The 19945-nt window shown below is 33.3% G+C and overlaps 1 protein-coding gene across 32 annotated transcripts in view; it reads left to right on the top strand.

Annotated features, from left to right (window-relative positions):
* The window catches only part of ZC3H13 (zinc finger CCCH-type containing 13), a 90248-nt gene that overhangs the window by 5233 nt on the left and 65070 nt on the right, over positions 1 to 19945 (top strand). For 14 of the 32 annotated variants that reach the window (XM_035302622.3, XM_002742688.6, XM_078375385.1 and 11 more), the window contains 3 exons: positions 1854 to 1976; positions 2274 to 2383; positions 5036 to 5147. The exons of 5 other annotated variants lie outside the window; for them this stretch is intronic. In XM_035302622.3, coding sequence (XP_035158513.3) covers positions 1860 to 1976; positions 2274 to 2383; positions 5036 to 5147 — 339 coding nt within the window. In that variant the 5' untranslated portion in view covers positions 1854 to 1859. Of the gene's footprint in view, positions 1 to 1850; positions 1977 to 2273; positions 2384 to 5035; positions 5148 to 19945 lie in introns of all 32 variants that reach the window. 13 more of the 32 variants (XM_008992254.5, XM_008992246.5, XM_078375384.1 and 10 more) reach the window with 1 other exon arrangement.

Here is a 19945-nt window from a genome sequence, read left to right as displayed (position 1 = left end):
TAATGTTTTTTTTTGAGACGGAGTCTTGCTCTGTCACCAGGCTGGAGTGCAGTGGCGCAATCTCGGCTCACTGCAACCTCTGCCTCCTGGGTTCAAGTGATTCTTCCACCTCAGCCTCCCGAGCAGCTGGGACTACAGGCGTGTGCCAACACACCCGGCTAATTTTTGTATTTTTAGTAGAGGCAGGGTTTCACCATGGCAAGATTGGTCTCGATCGCTTGACCTAGTGATCTGCCTGCCTCCGCCTCCCAAAGTGCTGGGATTACAGATGTGAGCCACCGTTCCTGGCCCTTTTTTTTTGTATTTTTAGTAGAGACGGGGTTTCACCATGTTGGCCGGAATGGTCTTGATCTCTTGACCTTGTGATCCTCCCACCTCGGCCTCCCAAAGTGCTGGGATTACAGGTGTGTGCCACCACACCTGGCAAGCCACCATATATTATTTCATATTTTCCTTCCTTGATGTACCATCTTTTATTTATCTAATGTTGTTCTTATTCTTTGGATTCTTTTAAAAATGTGACCTGAAGTACCTCATAGAACCAAACATTGTTTATAACTTTTTGTTGCTGTATTAGGTAATTTCAGTTAGGTACTACCATGATTTAATATTCTTTAAAGTGGTATGTCTGTACTTTGAAACCACAGTAAAGAATATTTGTGATCTTTATAGAGACCAAATGAAACTTTTAGCTGCTATCATTCATTCTAGTAACTTGTGATGATTGATAAGATTTCAAGTAATATTTAGTTTGTATAAAGCAAGATATACAATGGTGCTTTTCTTTCCTTTCCCTTATGAGGCAGTTTCTGCCCTCTTCCCATGGTAGCGTATGCTCTGGGTTGTATCTTCATCTAGAATTCAGTATTATTTTCTAATACATATTATAGTATCATCATCTGATACTTGTATCTCTAGTTCAGTTACCCAATTGTGTCACTGGATTAGATTTTTATTATGGTTTCAGTTTTTGAATGTTATATTTACTTTTTAAAAAATATTTCTATGTTTACATTAAATCCAACAGAGCTTAAAGGTGAAATAAAATAAAAATATTTTTATAATTTGTCTATTTTTTTATTACTAATAATGGTAAAATAGTCTGTTAATTACTTTTAACACCTTTGAATTTTATGTCAGTGTAGTATGGATTATAGAAACACCTTGACTTTTTCTAGTTCTACAATCTGTCCTGTTTTGAAAGTTGTCTTTAGCGACATTGGGTTTTCTTTTTGTGTTACTGGAAAATAAATAAGCTTGATCAAATTGCTTTGATCTCTGTAAGGCAAAGAAAATATTAAAATATCATTCATTTTTCTCCAACCTGATTTTTGGAACATAACTACTATTGTCACTTAAACTTATGAAGTATGATTTCTGCTATCAAAATTTTCACCCAGTTTTGTTTTCCAATTTTCTTTAGCGTAACTCTTCTTCATTTAACCAGTTGATGGTTAACAACTTTTTCTTAGAGGTTAGAGTTACTAAATTTTGAAGCAATTTTTGTAAGTAACTTTTATAAAGTAAAGATTTTGTGCTATGTCTTCTGAGGTTGATTGTACCATGAAAACTTCACTGTGTGAGTAGAATCATATTTGTTCACTCTGCAGAAGAGGTACAATTCTAGCCAACAGATTTCACAGCTGTTATAAATTCACCAGTGAGACATGTGTTAGAAGATACCTTATCTCTGTTTACCTGTGACCTCTCCTATGCCTTTTTTATCTCCCAAGGAAAATGCCGTGTAATTTTACACTGTTACCTATAGTTTTATCTACTTGTAAGTTGTGGGCTCAGTTATTTAAAACTGAAGAATTTTACAGTTTTGCCTCTTTCTTTTTTGGTTAAAGTAGTACAAAATGTCAAAAATTAGAAGGAAGGTCACAGTGGAAAATACCAAGACCATATCTGATAGCACATCCCGAAGACCCAGTGTGTTTGAGAGGCTTGGACCCAGCACTGGCAGTACACCAGAGGTGAGTTGTCACTAGGATAGTCACAGGGGTTCTCTTAGAATTCTGTTACTGAAATGCTCATTTGTATCATAAAGGTGAACCGGTTGGTTTATTGTAGGAAAGTTGGTTCAGTAATTTTTTCAAAGGCGGTAAGGTTTATGGGTTTTCCATATTTTTTTCCTGAAGTTTTTATTATTTGGGGAGTAATATCTCACAGGTTAGCTGGAATTTTGATAGCATTTGTTTTAATTTTGTCCCACTAGCATTTTTTTCCCCAGAACTCAATATGAAATTTACATGGTAATATCTGTCTCTTAGACACAGTGCCGTAACTGGCTGAAGACTGGCAGCTGCCTCTATGGAAACACATGTAGATTCATACATGGCCCTTCACCTCGCGGTAAAGGTTATAGCAGCAATTATAGAAGGTAAACTGAAAACTCTGAATTGTTTATGTACTATTAGAAGATGGCTTTTGTCATTTATTGAGTATAAAAATCTGAAATACAACCGTACATTTGGTCAGATTTTCCTTATTGGTAGTAGTCTTTCCAGTAGTCAAAGTTTGACAAGATCTTTTTGTTTTTATTTTCAAGATTAATAAATTGTTTGCTTTAAAATTAACTTATTCAGTATTTACTTGTTATGACAATAGATCTTTTTGTAATATGTGTATTACTTTTTTCCCCCAATTATGTATTAAATTGATGCCTGAGACAGCAGAATTTCATGGTGTCTGAATTTCTTTTTAGTGAGGCTAGACTATTTTAAAATCTTAAAATAGGAAAATTAAAATTGGGTATAATTTTAAGATGTTCTGAATTTGAATTTTGTACAAATTCTGTACCTTGTCACAGAGTGTTAATGTTAATGAAAATACATATTTATATGTGGATAAATGTACTCCATCTTTCAAACATCATTTTGCCTTTAGTAAAGGCTTGGCTAAATTAAACTTGCTTTATAAAGACCTTTTATTTTTCTTTTGGTCCCTCATGATAATTCTTTTATGGTGTTTAAAGATGTAATATATATAACATTAGTCACAAAAACAGTTTTAACTTGATTGGTAAACAAATAATTTACCTAGTTCCAAAATTGGTTATGCTGACTGTTTTGGCTATAGCATAGAAACTGTGTAAAAACTGAACATTAGTAACTGGAGATTTTTTTTTTTTTCTTTTTATTAGTTGGGTGATTTTGAGGGGGGTAGTGTATGGGTAGATTTTATTTAGTAGAATTTAAAATTCAAACCCTCAACATTAGCCAACTTCCTTTTCACATAACCATTGTATATTTTAGTTTATTTGTGATTCTGAATACTGTTTTATTTGTATTTAGATTGTCATTTGTCACTTCTGTTAATGTGGGATAATTAGTGTTATTATTGTATATGTATATATACATGTGGATACTTACATGGTGAAACTATTTCCATAATTTTAATGTTTTGCTTACATTAATGCTACAGTTTTAATATTTTTAAAATTCATCTTTGAAATTTATAAGCTGACTCAATTTTTAAAAAATAATTTTCAGAGAAATGGTCAGAGAAATTTGTCTATAATGGGAAAAAATAATGTCATTGCTAGACTTAGAATAAAGGATATTTATTATAATTTTGCCATTTTGTGTGTGTTTTTCCATCTGATAACTTCTTTTGTATTCGTGCATTTTTTTTTATAAGGAGAAAAATATATTTCATAATGTGAGTTAAAGATGAGAAGAAAAGTAATGTATTTTACAAAATGCTCACTTATATGCTTATATACAAGACTTAAGTAATTTGCTGAGAATTTGCTGTGTGTAGAACACTCACTCTGTTGGGTGCTGTTTAGGATAGAAACAAGTTCATAATAAACTGTTTTATTATGTAATATAAAACAAACCAGCACACACAGGATTTGCATGTACATCATAATCATAATTTAAAGCACTTAAGTACTGGTTCTTAAAAAGACGTTCCAGTTTCAAGTTTAGCTTTAACTGTTAAAACATTTAATATACATCTTTTAAATGTGCATGTAAACTTTAATGAGATCCTTTAAAGTGAATTAACTCAAATTATTTATTCACTAACCTTATGATTTATATTCATAAAATCAAGGAATTGATTTGATTGATCAGTGGCTGCTTGAAATGGATGTGGATATTTATATGATTTGTTCATATCTTTTTTATAGACAGTACTTTTTTGTAGTCAAAGAGGAACAGAGCATTTTTTAACTTCTTTTGCCTTCTTTTAAAGCTGTTCTAGAAATAGCCTTTAAAGGCAAGGTGTTTTCTGTCTCTCCTCTGTTTTTTCCAGCTGATAGAATAATTGCATAGCCATATGCTGTCAAATTCCTAGCATAAATAACAAAGCCTTACCACTGCTGAGTACATATATGCGTTTTTCTTTCAATTAAAAAATATTTGCAACAGATTTTGAAAATCACTGTTGTAAAATTTTGCTTTGACTCCTTTTCTGTCTTTATTCTGAAATAAATTAAAATTTCAGAAAAATTATCAAGCTCCTATATTTGCTTTGATTCTGAAGTTATATAAAGTATTTTCTCAGTTGTTGACTTTGCATCCAACCACATGCATGTATATATAAGAAACTTGTTTCTTGTGATGTCTTCGTATATCTTGCATGTATATTTGATAATGCTGCTACCTCTAGATTAATTTTGCAACTTTATAGTTTAAAACTGTGTTAGTATTATTATGTTTGGCTTCCACATGTGACTAATATATTCATGTGATTAATAGGAAAACAAGTCAAGCTATTAATTCCTTGTTCTCAGTTCACATGTAATTCCTTATTCACGTCACCAGTACCTGCCACTTCATGGAATTTTAACATATACGTTTTTATTGTTAATGGAAGAAAAACTGTAAGTGTTGCTTATGTTTTGCATATCATATTTAAGGTGAAATTATTTTTCAGAAATTTAGGAGTCAGGGTCACAAAAAGTATATTGAGATTTGTGAGGTTATTTCTGTAAATACATCTATAGAAAATATTATTAATATATAAACATAGATTTCTGTTGTTTTGTTTCGTTTTTTTTTGTTGTTGTTGTTTTGATTCAAAGGTCACCAGAAAGACCTACAGGGGATCTTAGAGAAAGAATGAAGAACAAGCGCCAAGACGTGGACACTGAGTCCCAGAAACGAAATACAGAGGAGTCATCCTCGCCTGTTAGGGTAGGATTGAATTTCCCAAAACAAAGTTAAACTTTAATAGTGATTTGTTCATTTAAGTTTCATTTAAAATATTATTTGTGTGCTAAATATGGCATTATAATGTTCTATATGGATAATATAATTTAGAGGGAAATTTAATGTAATTAATGGGAAAACTGGTTCAGTTCTTTATCGTAGTTAAGATGAAAGGGATTGCTTGGCAGAACTCAAACTGAACTTAGTAGGGATTTTGTACCTTGTTGGTGATCATGAGTATCTTTTAGTTTTCAGAATTCAGCCGGCTATCACATCTGCTTCCAAGAAAGTTTGAAGTGGTTTGTAGTAGAACATTTACAAATTAAAACAATGAAAGCAAAACACATGGGGTTACCAAACGACTAAAAAGTTGGGGTAAAAGAAAGCACGTATGACCCCAGATTTGAGCTGTGAGTTAGTTGGCAGCGAAGGCAAGAGAAATAAAATTTATAATGTAGTTCATCGAATAAAAGAAAACATAAGGGTTTGTCAGGAATGGAAATCTTTCCCAGAGCTAATTTTTTTCTAGAAATGTATACCATATTTCACATACCATATAATTCACTCATTAAAAGTGGTTTTTAGTATATTATTAGAGCTGTGAAACCATTACCATGGTCAATTTTAGAATATTTTCATAGTTCCATAAGGAAACCCCAAACTTTTCAGCAGTCACCCTTGTAGCCACCAGCCTTAGGCAACCAGTAAATTCTCTTTCTCTCTCTATAGATTTGCCTATATATTTCATATAAATGGAATAATAAAATACGTGATCTTCCGTGACTAGCTTCTTTCATTTAGCATAGTTTTTAATGGTTCACGAAAGAGTATAAGAGGCATCAGTATTTTATTCCTAATTTTTGTCAGATAATATTACAGTGGATTGATAATATCAACATTTTGTTTATCTGCTCTTTAGTGATGGATATTTGGGCTTTTTCTGCTTTTTGACTCTTGTGTACAATGCTGCTATTAACATTTATATACAAGTTTTTGTATGGATATGTTTTTATTTCAATGGGTTTATATTGAGGAGTGGAATTGCCAGTTTCTACAGTAACTGTATGTTTAACCCTTTGAGAAAAGGCTTCATTAAGTGGCTGTATTAGTTTATATTTTTGTCAGCATCTGAAAGCTCCAGTTTCTGCACATCATCACCAACACTTTTGTTGTGTAACTTTTTGAATATCGCCATCCTGGTGGATGTGTAATGATAATGTAATTGGGGTTTTGATTTGCATTTTGAATTCTAATGATGTTGAGCATCTTTTTGTGTACTTATTGGCTGTTTGTATATTTTCTTTGGAGATCCTTTGCCCATTTAAAAAATTGAGTTATAAGTGTTCTCTTTATTTTGGATACAAGTCCCTTATTTATACATGTAATTTATATGTTTAATTTGCAAATATTTTCTCCCATTCTGTATGTTGTCATCACATTCTTGATGTTGTCCTTTAAAGCATGCACATTTTAAATTTGATGAAATCCGATTTATCTGCTTTTGTTTTTGTTGTTGTTATTGTTGCTTGTTTGTGCTTTTGGTGCCATCTAAGAAACTATTGTTTAATCCAGGGTCACAAAGATTTAAATCTATGTTTTCTTTGAAGAATTTTATAGTTTTAGCTCTTATATTTAAGTCTTTGATACATTTTGAGCTAATTTTTATTTATGATGTGGTAAAGGTTCAGCCGTATTATTTTGCATGTGGATATCCAGTTGTCCCATAATATAGTCTTTTTACGAAAGTTACTGAATTATATGAGCAACAGTTTCTTTGATCATTTACGGTATGTAGAAGCTTTCTGTGGCTGTTTTGACACATGATAAAAAAGCCCTGACAGTATTATAATTTTTGAAACTTATTTATTGTAATATATTTGAAGTATGTAGTTTTCTAATGGCTAATATGATATAGTAATACAGTCATTCTTAAAAATCTCAAATAGTTCTCAGCTGGAGGTTTTTATTAAAATTCCTTTTGAGGGAAGATCTTTTTCAAAATACACATGATAATATTCCACCCCTAATCTACTTAATCAGAATTTCTGGATTGGGGCTAAGCACGTATATTACATTTTGAAATAACCTATTGATTCAAAATAACAAGATAACCTCAGTGGTCTTCTGGTAAATGTACAACTACTCTGAAAAAGAAAGCCATGCTTTGTAGGTTTTGCCAATTCTTTGATGTAAATACTCCCACCATGGTCGATTTCAAGCTTTTAAAGACATCACTGACAGATACATAGTTGGGAAGAGATGCTAAGTGATGTTATATACAGTGTTCCCATTATGTATATTATAAACACACACAAAAAATGTAAATAACCTCAGGAATAAAGTGTATTATGAGTTCTGAGTAATTATTACCTTTGTTTTTAATAGTTTATTTGGTAAATCATGGCTGTGTTTAACAGTGGCTTACAGAATTTCTAAAAATTTAAATCAGTTCTTATAAGTCAGTACAGACAAACTCTGGCATACTACTAGATGAATTGTTATTAGTGTAAGGAGCAAACATCTGGAATCCATATTTAGAGCATATTACTTTAGGAATTGTTCTACTATGCTTGTCTCCTTATGTGTAAAATGGAAATGCTGGCTGTCAGTGTTGCTGTGAAGAAAATACATGTGAAAAACGTAACATGATTTACTATTCCATGATAGCTGCGTAATAAATGATATATACTGGTATTGGAGTGGCGCTTAGCTTTTTCTCAATAATAGAAATTGTCTTTAGGCTCTTACAGAAGGTGAACATCAGCCTTGGAGGTTTAGGTTGTTGACAGATACCTAAATGTAAGTGTGTTGTTTATCATAAAGGTTTTTATGTTCATTAAATAAAGTTACGACAACAAAGTTGACATTTTGTTAAGAAATTTAAAGCCCAATTCTTGCTTTCCTTAGATGAGAAAGCCCTCAAAGGCACTGAGCATCATTTATACCTAAGGGCTAGAGTTACAGGTTTCAACAGTGATCAGGTTTTAGGTAATATACTATCTAAATTTAAATAGAGCTGTTAATAAGCTAGGACACCAGGGTATTAATTATCATTATTATTATTATTTTTTGAGACAGAGTCTCAACCTGTTGCCCAGGCTGGAGTGCATGGCACGATCTCGGCTCAGTGTAACTTCTACCTCCTGGGTTCAAGCGATTCTCCTGCCTGAGCCTTTGGAGTAGCTAGGACTACAGGTGTGCACCGCCACGCCCAGTGAATTTGTTGTATCTTTAGTAGAGACGGGGTTTCACCATGTTGGCCAGGCTGGTCTCAAACTCCCGACCTCTTGATTCACCTTCCTCAGCCTCTGAAAGTGCTGGAATTACAGGCATGAGCCACCACAACTGGCTGGTATTAATTAATTTTAGTGTTATATATGACAGGTAACAGATACTGATCATTTTTACGGTGCATTCCTGCTACAACATGTGTGACTTGATCTACACGTAATGAATTTCTATAGGAAGATCAGGCTTAGGTTAGGGTGGCTATAGCATAGATTACATAGGCATAGCTAAGATAAAATGGGTGTGATTCCTCTTCTCTGTCACTGATGTCAACTCCAGTATGTCTGAATTATGAGGTGGATAACCCCTGATCTTGTGTTGAGACAAATTCATAAATGGATAATTTATCATTCGAGAGCATGCAATAGTATGTCAGAAAGATATGAGGAAAATGCGCAATGGAGAGAGTAAGTAATTACCTGGAGAACCAGGGAACGCTTCAGGGAAAATGACACTTGGAGTGGATGTTGAAAGAGTTGGGGTGTCAGAGGGGACGGAAGAAGAGAAAACCAACACAACAACTGTAAGGAGTTTTAAAGGACTAATGTGTTTGAGAAACTTGTGAAACTGTGTGCCTAGGTTATAAAAATGATAACATGTGGATGTGAGATGAAGGCTGAAGTAGATAAGGACCAGATGATCAGAGGTCTCGTGTGCCAAACTCAGTTTAGCAATGGAGAAAAGAGATCTGTCTTCTTACCAGTTTACCTCCAGGCCCTGGAACCAGTAAGTTCACTTACTGAATTAATGGAAAGTGTTTCTGTTATGCAGCCATGATTGAGAACCCCTTTTGGTCTAGGGTCTGTGCTGTGCAATGTGGGTAGTCTGAATTGAGGTGTGCCATAAATATAAAATACATACTGAATTTCAGAGACTTAGTATGAAAAGAAAGCAAAATATCTCATTTTAAAAATGTTGATTTTATGTTGGGAAGGCAATAATTTTGGATATACTGGGTTAAATAAAATAATATCAATATTTTAATTTTACTTCTCTTTTTTTTTAATCTGACAACAGGAATTGTGAAATTGCCTAAGTGCTTGCATCACGTTTCTGTTGGAAAGGGCTGGTCTAGGTGATGTGAATCAGACATAATACAGTGGAACTGAAAAGTGAGAGGCTTATTTGAGGTAGAGTCAGTAGGAAATAGTTGCATTTAATCAGTAGAGCTTTTCAAATTCAAATGTAATTGTATTTTCTTTTTGTATGACAGAGACTTGTTATTTTATGGAATTTGAACACAAAAGATAAATTAGCTTTGAAAGCAAAATTAAGCCTGTAAATATAGAGTCAGGACAAATAGTCAAGCATTTATTGGTAATGGAGACATAAAGGTGCTGTAGGGCATCCTTGTCTCTTAGTAGAACCTCTGTGGCTGCATTCAAGAAAGAATGAGATATTTCATTATTGTGGAAAGATACCTAGTTTAGAAGTTCGTATTTCTTACCTAAGTCTTATGTCAGAGCACATGAGCAAGAGCAGTGGTCTTAAGTTTATTTTTATTTATTGACCTTGTTTTTGTTTTCATTTTTTATTGTAAAATACACATAAAGTTTATTAATTTAACAATTTTTTGATGTACAGTTTATTGGCATTAAGTACATTTACACTGTCAGTACCACCATTCATTTCCAGAACTTTTTTGTGATGTTTGTTTTTAAAGTGTTAAGTTTTTTTTGTTATTGTTTGTCCTCTCCTATATGAAATTAAAACAATTGGGATAGCTGGGTGCAGTGGCTCACGTCTGTAATCCTAGCAATTTGGGAGGTTGAGGGGGGCAGATCACTTGAGGCCAGGAGTTTGAGACCAGACTGGCCAACATGGCGAAACCCTGTCTCTACTAACAATGCAAAAATTAGCCAGATGTGGTGCCTCATGCCTGTAATTCCAGCTACTTGGGAGGCTGAGGCAGAATTGCCTGAGCCTGGAGGTAGAGGTTGTAGTGGGCTGAGATCATGCCAGCCTGGGCGACAGGATAAGACTCTGTCTCAAAAACAAAAACAAAAAAACCAAATGACAATTGGAATAACATTTTAACTAATGTTAAGTTTCTATTACATGTTAATAATTTCAACTGTTAAATATTTTTTCTTAACCTGTTATTTTAATAACTTTTTTGGTTCCTGAAAAAGTCATTTTTAGAGACTTTTTTTTCCACCTCGAGGTGTTTTCTTTTTTTTTCTTTGAGACTTCGGAATGTTGTTCTCTTTCCCTTGTCCTCTATTTTTTTCAAAGGACCATTCTGTCATTTGTTTCCTACCCCATCTGAATCTGATTGCTTACTTTCAAACAGATAATTTGTTTAGACTTGATGTTTATCCTGAATCTATTTAAGATGACCACACTCAAATTACTTTTTCAGATCTCAGTCTCGTTGATTATCCAACTTTAAACTTATTTGAGGTGTCTTACACTGAATTGAAAATATATTTCTAGTATTAAGTTTACTGTCTTTGGAAACTGTGCTTCCTAGAATGCCCATGTAATTATTAGTTTTGTTTCACAGTTGCCTCCTCAGTTCTCATGGCCCCCCTCATCCCCCGCCATCCCCTAGCTTGTTCTTTTCTTTTTTTTTTTTCTTGACACAGGATCTTACTCTCCCTGCCAAGCTAAAATGCAGTAGTGCAAACATGGCTCACTTCAGCCTCCATCTCCCAGATCTCCCAGGCTCAAGCAATCCTCCTGCCTCAGCCTCCCAAAATGTTGAGATTACAGTTGTGAGTCACTGCACCTGGCCTTCCCTTGTTCTTTTTCTACATCTTGATACTTCTGGCTGAGATGAGGGAAAAAAAATGGCACTGACTGTAGGGGAATGGATAGTACTGTAGCTGTTGTAATTAGCAGGACTCTTGTAGTGGAGGCCTTTTAAGTTAGAAGGCCGTAACATTGTTACTAACTATATCTTGAGTAAGTCTCTTGACTTTGTCTTTTAACCTATGAGATAGATACACCTGCCTATTTATCACAAGTTATTATGAGAACCAAGTGAAGAAGTACATAAAAAAATTCTTTGGAAAGAATACAATATAGTTTTAATGCAAAATAGAAGTAGTAGAAAGTCACCAAAGTAAACATTTAGGAAGCTGATCGCTGTAGGGATAAATCAAATGAGTGTTGTTGATTTATATCAAAAGAAAAGGCTTAGAGACAATGATAAGAGTATAAGATGAGATACGATATCAATTATTATCTCAATTTATATCAATTATTATCTCAATTATATCAATTATATACTCAATTTCCACTTGGTAGAAATTCAGTAATGAATATGTAGTACAGAGATAAATACGGTGATTTTCCAAAATAGATTTATATTTTCATTTTATATGGAAAAAACTTTTAAGTTTTAGACTAATATGATCTGCAGATGTATTCATTGATAGCATTAAGAGTTGTTCCAGCTGCTATTTCTTGATACAAAACCACCATTTATTATGTGCTCAAATTCTGTCAAGAATTCAGGAAGGGCACGGCAAGGATGTCTCTTTCTGTTGGTAGGTGGGCCTCAGCTAATGTACTGGAAGCACACAGGCTGGAGTCACTGGAAGGTTTATTCACTCACCTGTCTGGCAGTCAATGCTGGCTGTGAGCTAGAGGCCTCTGTTTGTCTCTATATGGTCTTTTACTTGGATAGCTTGGGCTGGATTCCAATAACATGTGTCTCAGTATGCACACGCACACACAGCAAGGGAATGAGCATGTGTATGTGCCCTGGTTTCTTTTTGTAGAATGGTATTAGTAACCAAAATCTGGGTGTTAACTGTGTTTGTGCTACTGGGTTATTGTTTCTTTTAGGACCTCTCAGCTAGCAAAGCAAATAAATGTATGTGTTTATACTAACTGGTATATAGAAATACTTCTAGTTACCATCTGTATCTGTATTAAGCTAACCATGAGTTTTTACTGATTTCTCTAACTATAATCCATTTTCACTATTATTATTATTATTTTTATGCCCAGATGTCCCTTTTTTATAGTTACATAGCATTTCATTGTGTGATTTTATGGTACATTATTCAACCAGTCTTCTATTAGTGGAGATTTAGGTTATTTCAGTCTTGCCACTAAAAGTAGAGCTACAGGGAGTATATGCAATGGTTATTTTGTATTTTTGTGCCTGTGTCTTGGGGAAATATAAATCTCTAGAAATAGGATTGCTGTGACAAAGGGTAGATGCCCGTATGATCTTGCTACGTAATGATATTTGCATTGTTGCCAGCAGCACACAGAACCAAATTACTTCATCCTTGCTTTGTTAGTGTGTGTTTTCAAACTTGGCTTTTTTCCAGTTTCACAGGAAAAAAAATGTTATTTCATCATCGTTTTAATCATGTTTCTCTTATGAGTGAGGTTGGGCATCTTCATGTACTTATAGGTAATTTACTGAATCCCCTGCCCAGTCTCTTTGGTTTTTTTTTTTTTTTTTTTTGGTCTTTTTCTTCTCTGTTTTAAAAAGGAAAACCTTTTACTTACAATATCAAGTAAAGGTAATTTTGCTTGTCACTTTTCTGTTTTTAAAAAAACACTACGTTTTATAACAGTTTTAGGGTCACAGCAAAAGTTAATGGTAAATACAGAGATTTCCCATGACACTTCCTCCCTCAACATATGCAGAACTTGGACCATGTGCAAATTTTTGTGTGGACATGTGTTTTCAGCTTCTTTGGGTAAATAGGACAGTAATTAATGGATTGTCTGATAAGAATGTTTACTTTTGTAAAAAACTGCCATCTGTCTTCTGAAGTGGCTTGTCATTTTGTATCTTCACCAGCACTGAATGAGAGTTTCTGTTGCTCCACATCCTGCCAGCATTTGGTGTTGTCAGTGAATTCAATTTTGACGATTCAGATAGGTGTGTAGTGGTATCACTGTTGTTTTACTTTGTATTTCCATATTAGATAAGCTGTTGAGCGTCCTTTCATATACTTATTTGCCATCTGTATATTTTTGGTGAGGTATCTGTTCAGATCTTTTGCCCATTTTAAAAATCAAGTTGTTTTCTTATTGAGTTTTAAGAGTTCCTTGTATGTTTTTAATAACAATGCCTATTGGATATGTCTTCTACATATGTTTTCTCCAGTCTATGGCTTATTTTTTTGATAGTGTTTTCATAGAGTAAAAGCTTTTAATTTTAATGAAGTCCAGTTATCAGTTATAAAATGTCATTGCCATACCCAAGGTCATCTAGATACTCTCTTATGTTACTTTCTAGGGGTTTTATTATTTTGCGTCTTATGTTAAGCTCCATTTTAAGTTAAATTTTGTGAAGGCTGGAAAGTCTATGTCTAGATTTTTTGTTTTGCATTTGCATTTGCTTGTCTACTTGTTTCAGCACTGTTTGTTGAAAAGACTATCCTTTTTTTCATTGAATTGGTTTTGCTTCTTTGTTAAATATCAGTTGACTATATTTGTGGGAGCCTATTTCTGGGCTCTCTGTTATTTTCAACTGATCTATTTGTCAGTTCTTTTGCCTGTACCACACTGTCTTGACTGCTGTAACTTTATAGGCGGTCTTGAAGTCAGGTGGTGTCAATCTCATTACTTTGTTCTTCAGTGTTGTGTTGGCTATTCTGAGTATCCGTATAAACTTTAAAATCGGTATGTCAATATCTACAAAGAAACTTGCTGTGTTTTTTGGTGGTGATTACATTTACTCTTAATTTGGGAAGAACTGACATCTTAATAGATATGTAGTCTTCTATCCAAGAGCATGGAATAGCTCTTCATTTGTTTAGTTCTTTGATTTCTTTAATCAGTTTTGTAATTTTCCTTATATATGTCTTATACATATTTTGCTAGATTTATCCTTAAGTATTTTATTTTTTGTGTACTGATAAAAATGGTATTGTGTTTTTCCACTTCTGTTGTATATAGGAAAGTGATTGACTTTTGTGTATATTAACCTCGTATTCTGCAACCTTGCTATAACCACCGACTAATTCCTGAAGTTCTTTTGTTGGTTCTTTCAGAATTTCAACATAGACAATCACGTGTTCTGCAGACACTTTTATTCTTCCTTCTTAATCTGTATTCTTTGTATTTTCTTGTCTTATTGCATTAGATAGAAATTTTAGTCTGATGAAAAGGAATAGTGAGAGGAAACATCCTTGCCTTGTTTCTCATGTTAGCAGGAAAACTTCTGATTTTTCACCATTAGGTTTGATGTTAACTGTAGGACTTTTTGTAGATGATCTTTATCAAGTTGAGGGAATTTGCCTCTGTTTTTAGTTTATCAAGAGTTTTTATTATGTCTGAGTGTTGGTCTTTATTAAATGATTTTCCTATAGCTATTGATATAATCATGTGAGTTTTCTATGTTAGTCTCTTGATGCGATGGGTTACATTAATTTATTTTTGAATGTTTAACCAGCCTTGCATACCTAGTATAAATTTTTCTTGGTTATAGTACATACATTGTTGGATTTGATTTGCTAATTTTTATTAAGTTTGACTTTTAAAACTATCTGTATTTAATTTGCAAAACATGAAGTTTTGATATAAATTTACATAATGAAATGATTCCTTTAGTCAAGCAGATTTATATATCCATCATCTTATATAGTTGCCTTTTGATTTGCTAATATTTTTTGTAAGGATTTTGCTGTTATTTATGGTGGATATTGGTCTTTAGTTTTTCTGTAATGTCTTTGTCTGGTTTCAGTATTAGGATAATGCTGACCTCATAGAATGAGTTAAGAAGTAGTCCATCTCTTTTATCTCTGAAGAGATTATAGAGAATTGGTTTAATTTCTTCCGGAAATATTTGGTAGACTTTAACCTATGAACCATCTGGTGCTTTCTGTTTTGAAAGGTTATTAATTATTGATTCAGTTCTTAAAATAGATATATACCTATTCAAATTGTTCATGGAATTTATAGTGAGATCCTTCTTTTGTTTCTGTTATTAGTAATTTATGTCTTCTCTCTTTTTTCTTAATTACCCTGGCTAGAAGCAGATTAATTTTATTGGTCTTCTCAAAGAAAATAGCATTTGATTTTGCTTATTTTTCTCTATTGAATTTCTGTTTTCAATTTCATTGTCTTTTTTCATTCTAATTTTTAAGTTTATTTTCTTCTGCTTTGGGTTTAATTTATTCTTTTTCTTGTTTTCTAAGGTGGAAGCTTAAATTAATGGTTTTTTGGTTGCCTTTTATGCATTCAGTGCCATCAATATCTCTTTGGATACAGCATTCACTGCATCCAACAAATTGTCATAAGTTATATTTTATTGATTTAGCTTAAAATATTTTGAAATCTCTTTTGCAAATTTCTTTTTTGACCTATGTGTTTATTAATATTGTATTGTTTAATTTCTAAGCATTTAGGGACTTTTCTAATCTTGGTGTTATAGATTTCTAGTTTAATTTCATTGTGGTCTGTGATCTGTCTTGGTGAATGATCTGTATGAGCTTGAGGAGGATGTGTTATTTTGCTATTGTTAGAAAAAGCCATCAATAGTCAATTGTATCAAGTTGGTTGATGGTGCTGTTGAGTTCAACTGTTTTTATTGACTTCCTACTGAATCTGTCCATTGCTGATGAAAGGATATTAAATCTTCAACCATAACGGATTTCTCTTTGCAATTTTATCAGTTTTTGACTCATGTATTTTGAAGCTTTGTTGGTAGGGTCGTACACTTAAGAATTGTTATGTATTTTTGGAGAATTATTAACCTGTATCATTAGACTACTGGGCTAACTTTCAAGCCAAAGCACAACAGTGAGCCATTTTCCTAGATTAGTAAAGCTTTTGTTTTTTGTTTTTTTTAAGCTTTTATCAGGTATGTCCAATTATAAAGGTTTGAAAATGTTAAGGTGGAACCCCCTAATCTTTTTCAAAATTAATTGTAGTTGCTTCACTTCTTAATAATTTGGAGATACTATATGGCAGTAAATGACAGAGAAGAAAGATTGCTATTAACATTAATTCTAGAGCTGCTCAAAGAAAATCCAGGAATTCATTGATAATGTTAGTGTTCTGTAGAACTAAGTATATTTTTAGAGCCATAGGATTTGGAAGCTTTTTTTTTTTTTAAATAAAAGGAAAGGTTAGACCTAGTTTCATGGTTCATACCTATATTCCCAGTACTTTGGATACTGAAGCGGGAGGATTGGTTGAGCCCAGGAGTTCAAGACCAGCTTGGGCAACATAAAGAGACCCTGTCTCTACAAAAAAAATTTTTTTTAATTAGCTGGCCTTAGTGGTGTGTACCAGTAGTTCCAGCTATGGGAGGCTGAGGCAGGAGGATTGCTTGAGCCCAAGAGGTCAAAAATACAATGAGCTATGATTGTACCACTGCACTATAGCCTGGGTCACAGAACATGACCCTGTCTCAAGTAGATAGATGGATAGATGGGATAGATAGGTAAGTTCAATGAGATAAGTTGATAGATGGATGATAAGAGAAGAAAACAAAGTTTTGTGTAAAACATTGAATGTTTAAAATCTTCTAATGTTGATATACTAAATAGGAAATTATTACTTGAATGATAATTTTAGTAATGGATAGATTTTTATAGATATTTAAAAGTGAATATTAGTAGGTGAGAATGTTATTACCATACAAATAATTGAGTCATTCTTTGACTAAAGGTTCTGAGATAATTTGTATGTATTAACTTTCAAAGGAAATTTCTCCAAGTAATTGTGGAAAGATGTAAGTAAATCCAATGTAGGAGGTGTGACTATATAGGAAGTTCAGAAACTGTTAGGGGTAAATCTAGAGTTGATTTTAGGCATAGAAAGTTAATTGCACTAGTGTGGAATAGGGTGACTTGACTTGACAATAGTTGCCAGCTGAAGAATTTATCTGGAATTCATCACATAAAGAGAAACTATGGAAAGTATTGATGAGGTTTAAAAATATGAGGGAAATACTTAGAAAATTCAATATGCATCTGATTGGAAACCCAGAAAAATAAGAAGAAGAAAGAATGTTGGAGAAGCAACATTTTAAGAAATAGTGGCTGAGAATTTTCTGTAATTGATGAAACATAAATCTACAGCTACAAAAAGCGTAATGCATTGCTGATAGAATATTAGAGTGAAACTGCAAAACATCAGAGACACAGAGAAAATACTAGAAACCTCTAGATTTAGACAGGCAAATCCCCATGCAAAGAAGCAACAGCATGACATCAGTGACAAACAATTAAAGCTAAAAGAAGTGAAATAATATTTTCAAAGTACCGAGATAAATCTGTCAACCTAAAGTATGCACCAAAGTCTGGCTTTCAAGAATAAGAATAAAATAAAGACTTTTTCAAATAAAATTGAGAGTGTTTACTACCAACAGATCTACACTAAATAGAGAATGCTTAGAAGATATACATCAGAAAGATGGGAAAAGACCTCAGAAGGAGGGTCAGAAATGTGAGTGGCAGAGGAGAAATTTTTATTAGGTTGGAAAATCTGTCTTGTTACAGCCTTTGAAGTTATCAAAAATGTGGCATTGTATCATGAGGAAGTGAAATGTAGTATGAAGTGTCATCCAAATTGCTTTGGATTCCCCAGAACCCATTCCATCACTTTTTCATTTTGTATCAGAATTGTGATTTGGGGAATTGATCCCGCTTTCATGGCTGGACCTTGATTAGTAGAATTCAGTTATAATCCATTTTCCTTGCTAATTCATTTGATTCAGAAACCAGGCCTAAGCCATTTATCCCATGGCTATTACTTTGATAACAGAGAACTCGTTATCAAGGTAATAGCCAGTTACCCATGACTATTACCTTAATAGCCATATTCTCTGTTATCAAGGTAATAGCCAATGCTTTCCTTCAGAATTCTGAGGGAAAGAATTCTTGTTTGTGCTTAGGGGAAAGATACATTGAGGAGACCCAGATTACTTCTTACTATGGTAAGAAATAAGCCTTAATGTCAAGTCAACATTATGAATAGCAGAGCTGTGAGAAATAAAAACAAAAGAGTTAATAATTTGGTCTTTAATGATGTCACCGTTACTAAGTCACTTACTCCTGAAGTTCACCCTATTTATAGACTTCATGTTACGTGAAATAATAGTTTAAATTTGTATTGCTTAGGCGATTATGGTTTCCTAGTTGAAGCTCCATTCTTCTCTTCAAAAACAAATTAGACTTTACTAATACAAATATAATTTCAATTCTGAGTCAGGGAAGGTGGAAGCTGTATGCCTTATGCTGCTCTGACAAGATAGATTAATTTGGAGTATCATGTTTCATTGAAGCACATTGGCAGATGAGTATGACAGAGTGATGAGGAAAGGGCTAGCACATAAAAGAAGTATTAGATTTGTTTCGCATGATTCCAGAGGTCAGAACTAGTCCCGATCAGTAGAAATTCTAGAGAGGTTAAGAAAGACGCGATCAGCATAAGAAAGAATTTTCTCATAATTAGAACTGTCTGGAAATGGGATGAAAGGGTGCACCAGTAGAGAGCTAAAATTTTGCCCCCAAGAATCTTCTAATAGAGGGCTTTCATAGCTATACAAATATTAAGGAAAATTGTTCTGCATGGGGTAAGAGGTTGGATTATATAACTTACACAGGCTCCTAACCATTTTGGAACTCTAGTTACTAATCCATTCTAGTTACTAATAATGGTTCTCAACCCTCTTAGCCTTGACGCTTCCTTTTTATTCATACTCTTTGTAATGCCTGCTTACTATCTAACATTCGTGATGAACATAATCTCTCCACACATGATATTCAGGAAATGTGCATTTAAGAGTGGAAATGAAAGTGACAAACATCTAAAATCATGTATTGCATTCCTGAAGTTGAAGAAACTTCAAACCAAACATTTTTCCTAAGTTAGGCACAGACATTTGGAAGCAAAACCTGATCTTAATTGAAATAACTTTAATTACAGTTTTTATACAAGTGGCGGACTTCTATGTTTTTCTGCAAAAATGTTAGTATGTTTAGTCACAGCTACTGTTCCAGACTCTGCTGGCAGTACTACTTAACGCGCTTTGAAATGCAAAAAAAAACAAAGACAAGACAAGACAAGACAAAAATCTAAACTCTTTAAATATCTGATCCCAAGGGTTTTGGCTAGCACACTGTGGTTCTTTAAGTATTTCAACACTTAGAAGTTCCAGGATGACTAATTCAAAACATATAGTAAAGTAATCAATCGGTTATACTTTTAATTAATATGTTTGAATTTAAGAGAAGGTGAGAAGCCATTCTGTTCAAGAATTAGAGCAAGGTCGAATAGTAGACTGTGCTACAATACATGGGACAAGTTATACCATACCCTATTTATTTGAATATAAGAAAAAAGGGGAAATAACTTTATTTGATAAATCGAATAACATACCTAAACAAGTTATATTGTTGAAGTGGAGAAAAATGAGAAAATATTTTTTAAATGAGCTAGACCTTCTTAATAAATGTTACCAAAATAATTTTCTATATTATGATTTGAGGTAAGAACTTGAAATTCCATCACCTGTTTAAACCTGCATTTAATCTCTAGTACCTAATAACAGAAGTTATATGATCTCT

Source organism: Callithrix jacchus, chromosome 5 (assembly GCF_049354715.1).
Source record: "Callithrix jacchus isolate 240 chromosome 5, calJac240_pri, whole genome shotgun sequence".
Classification (NCBI taxonomy): domain Eukaryota; kingdom Metazoa; phylum Chordata; class Mammalia; order Primates; family Cebidae; genus Callithrix; species Callithrix jacchus.
This window is presented reverse-complemented; position numbering and strand designations above follow the sequence as displayed.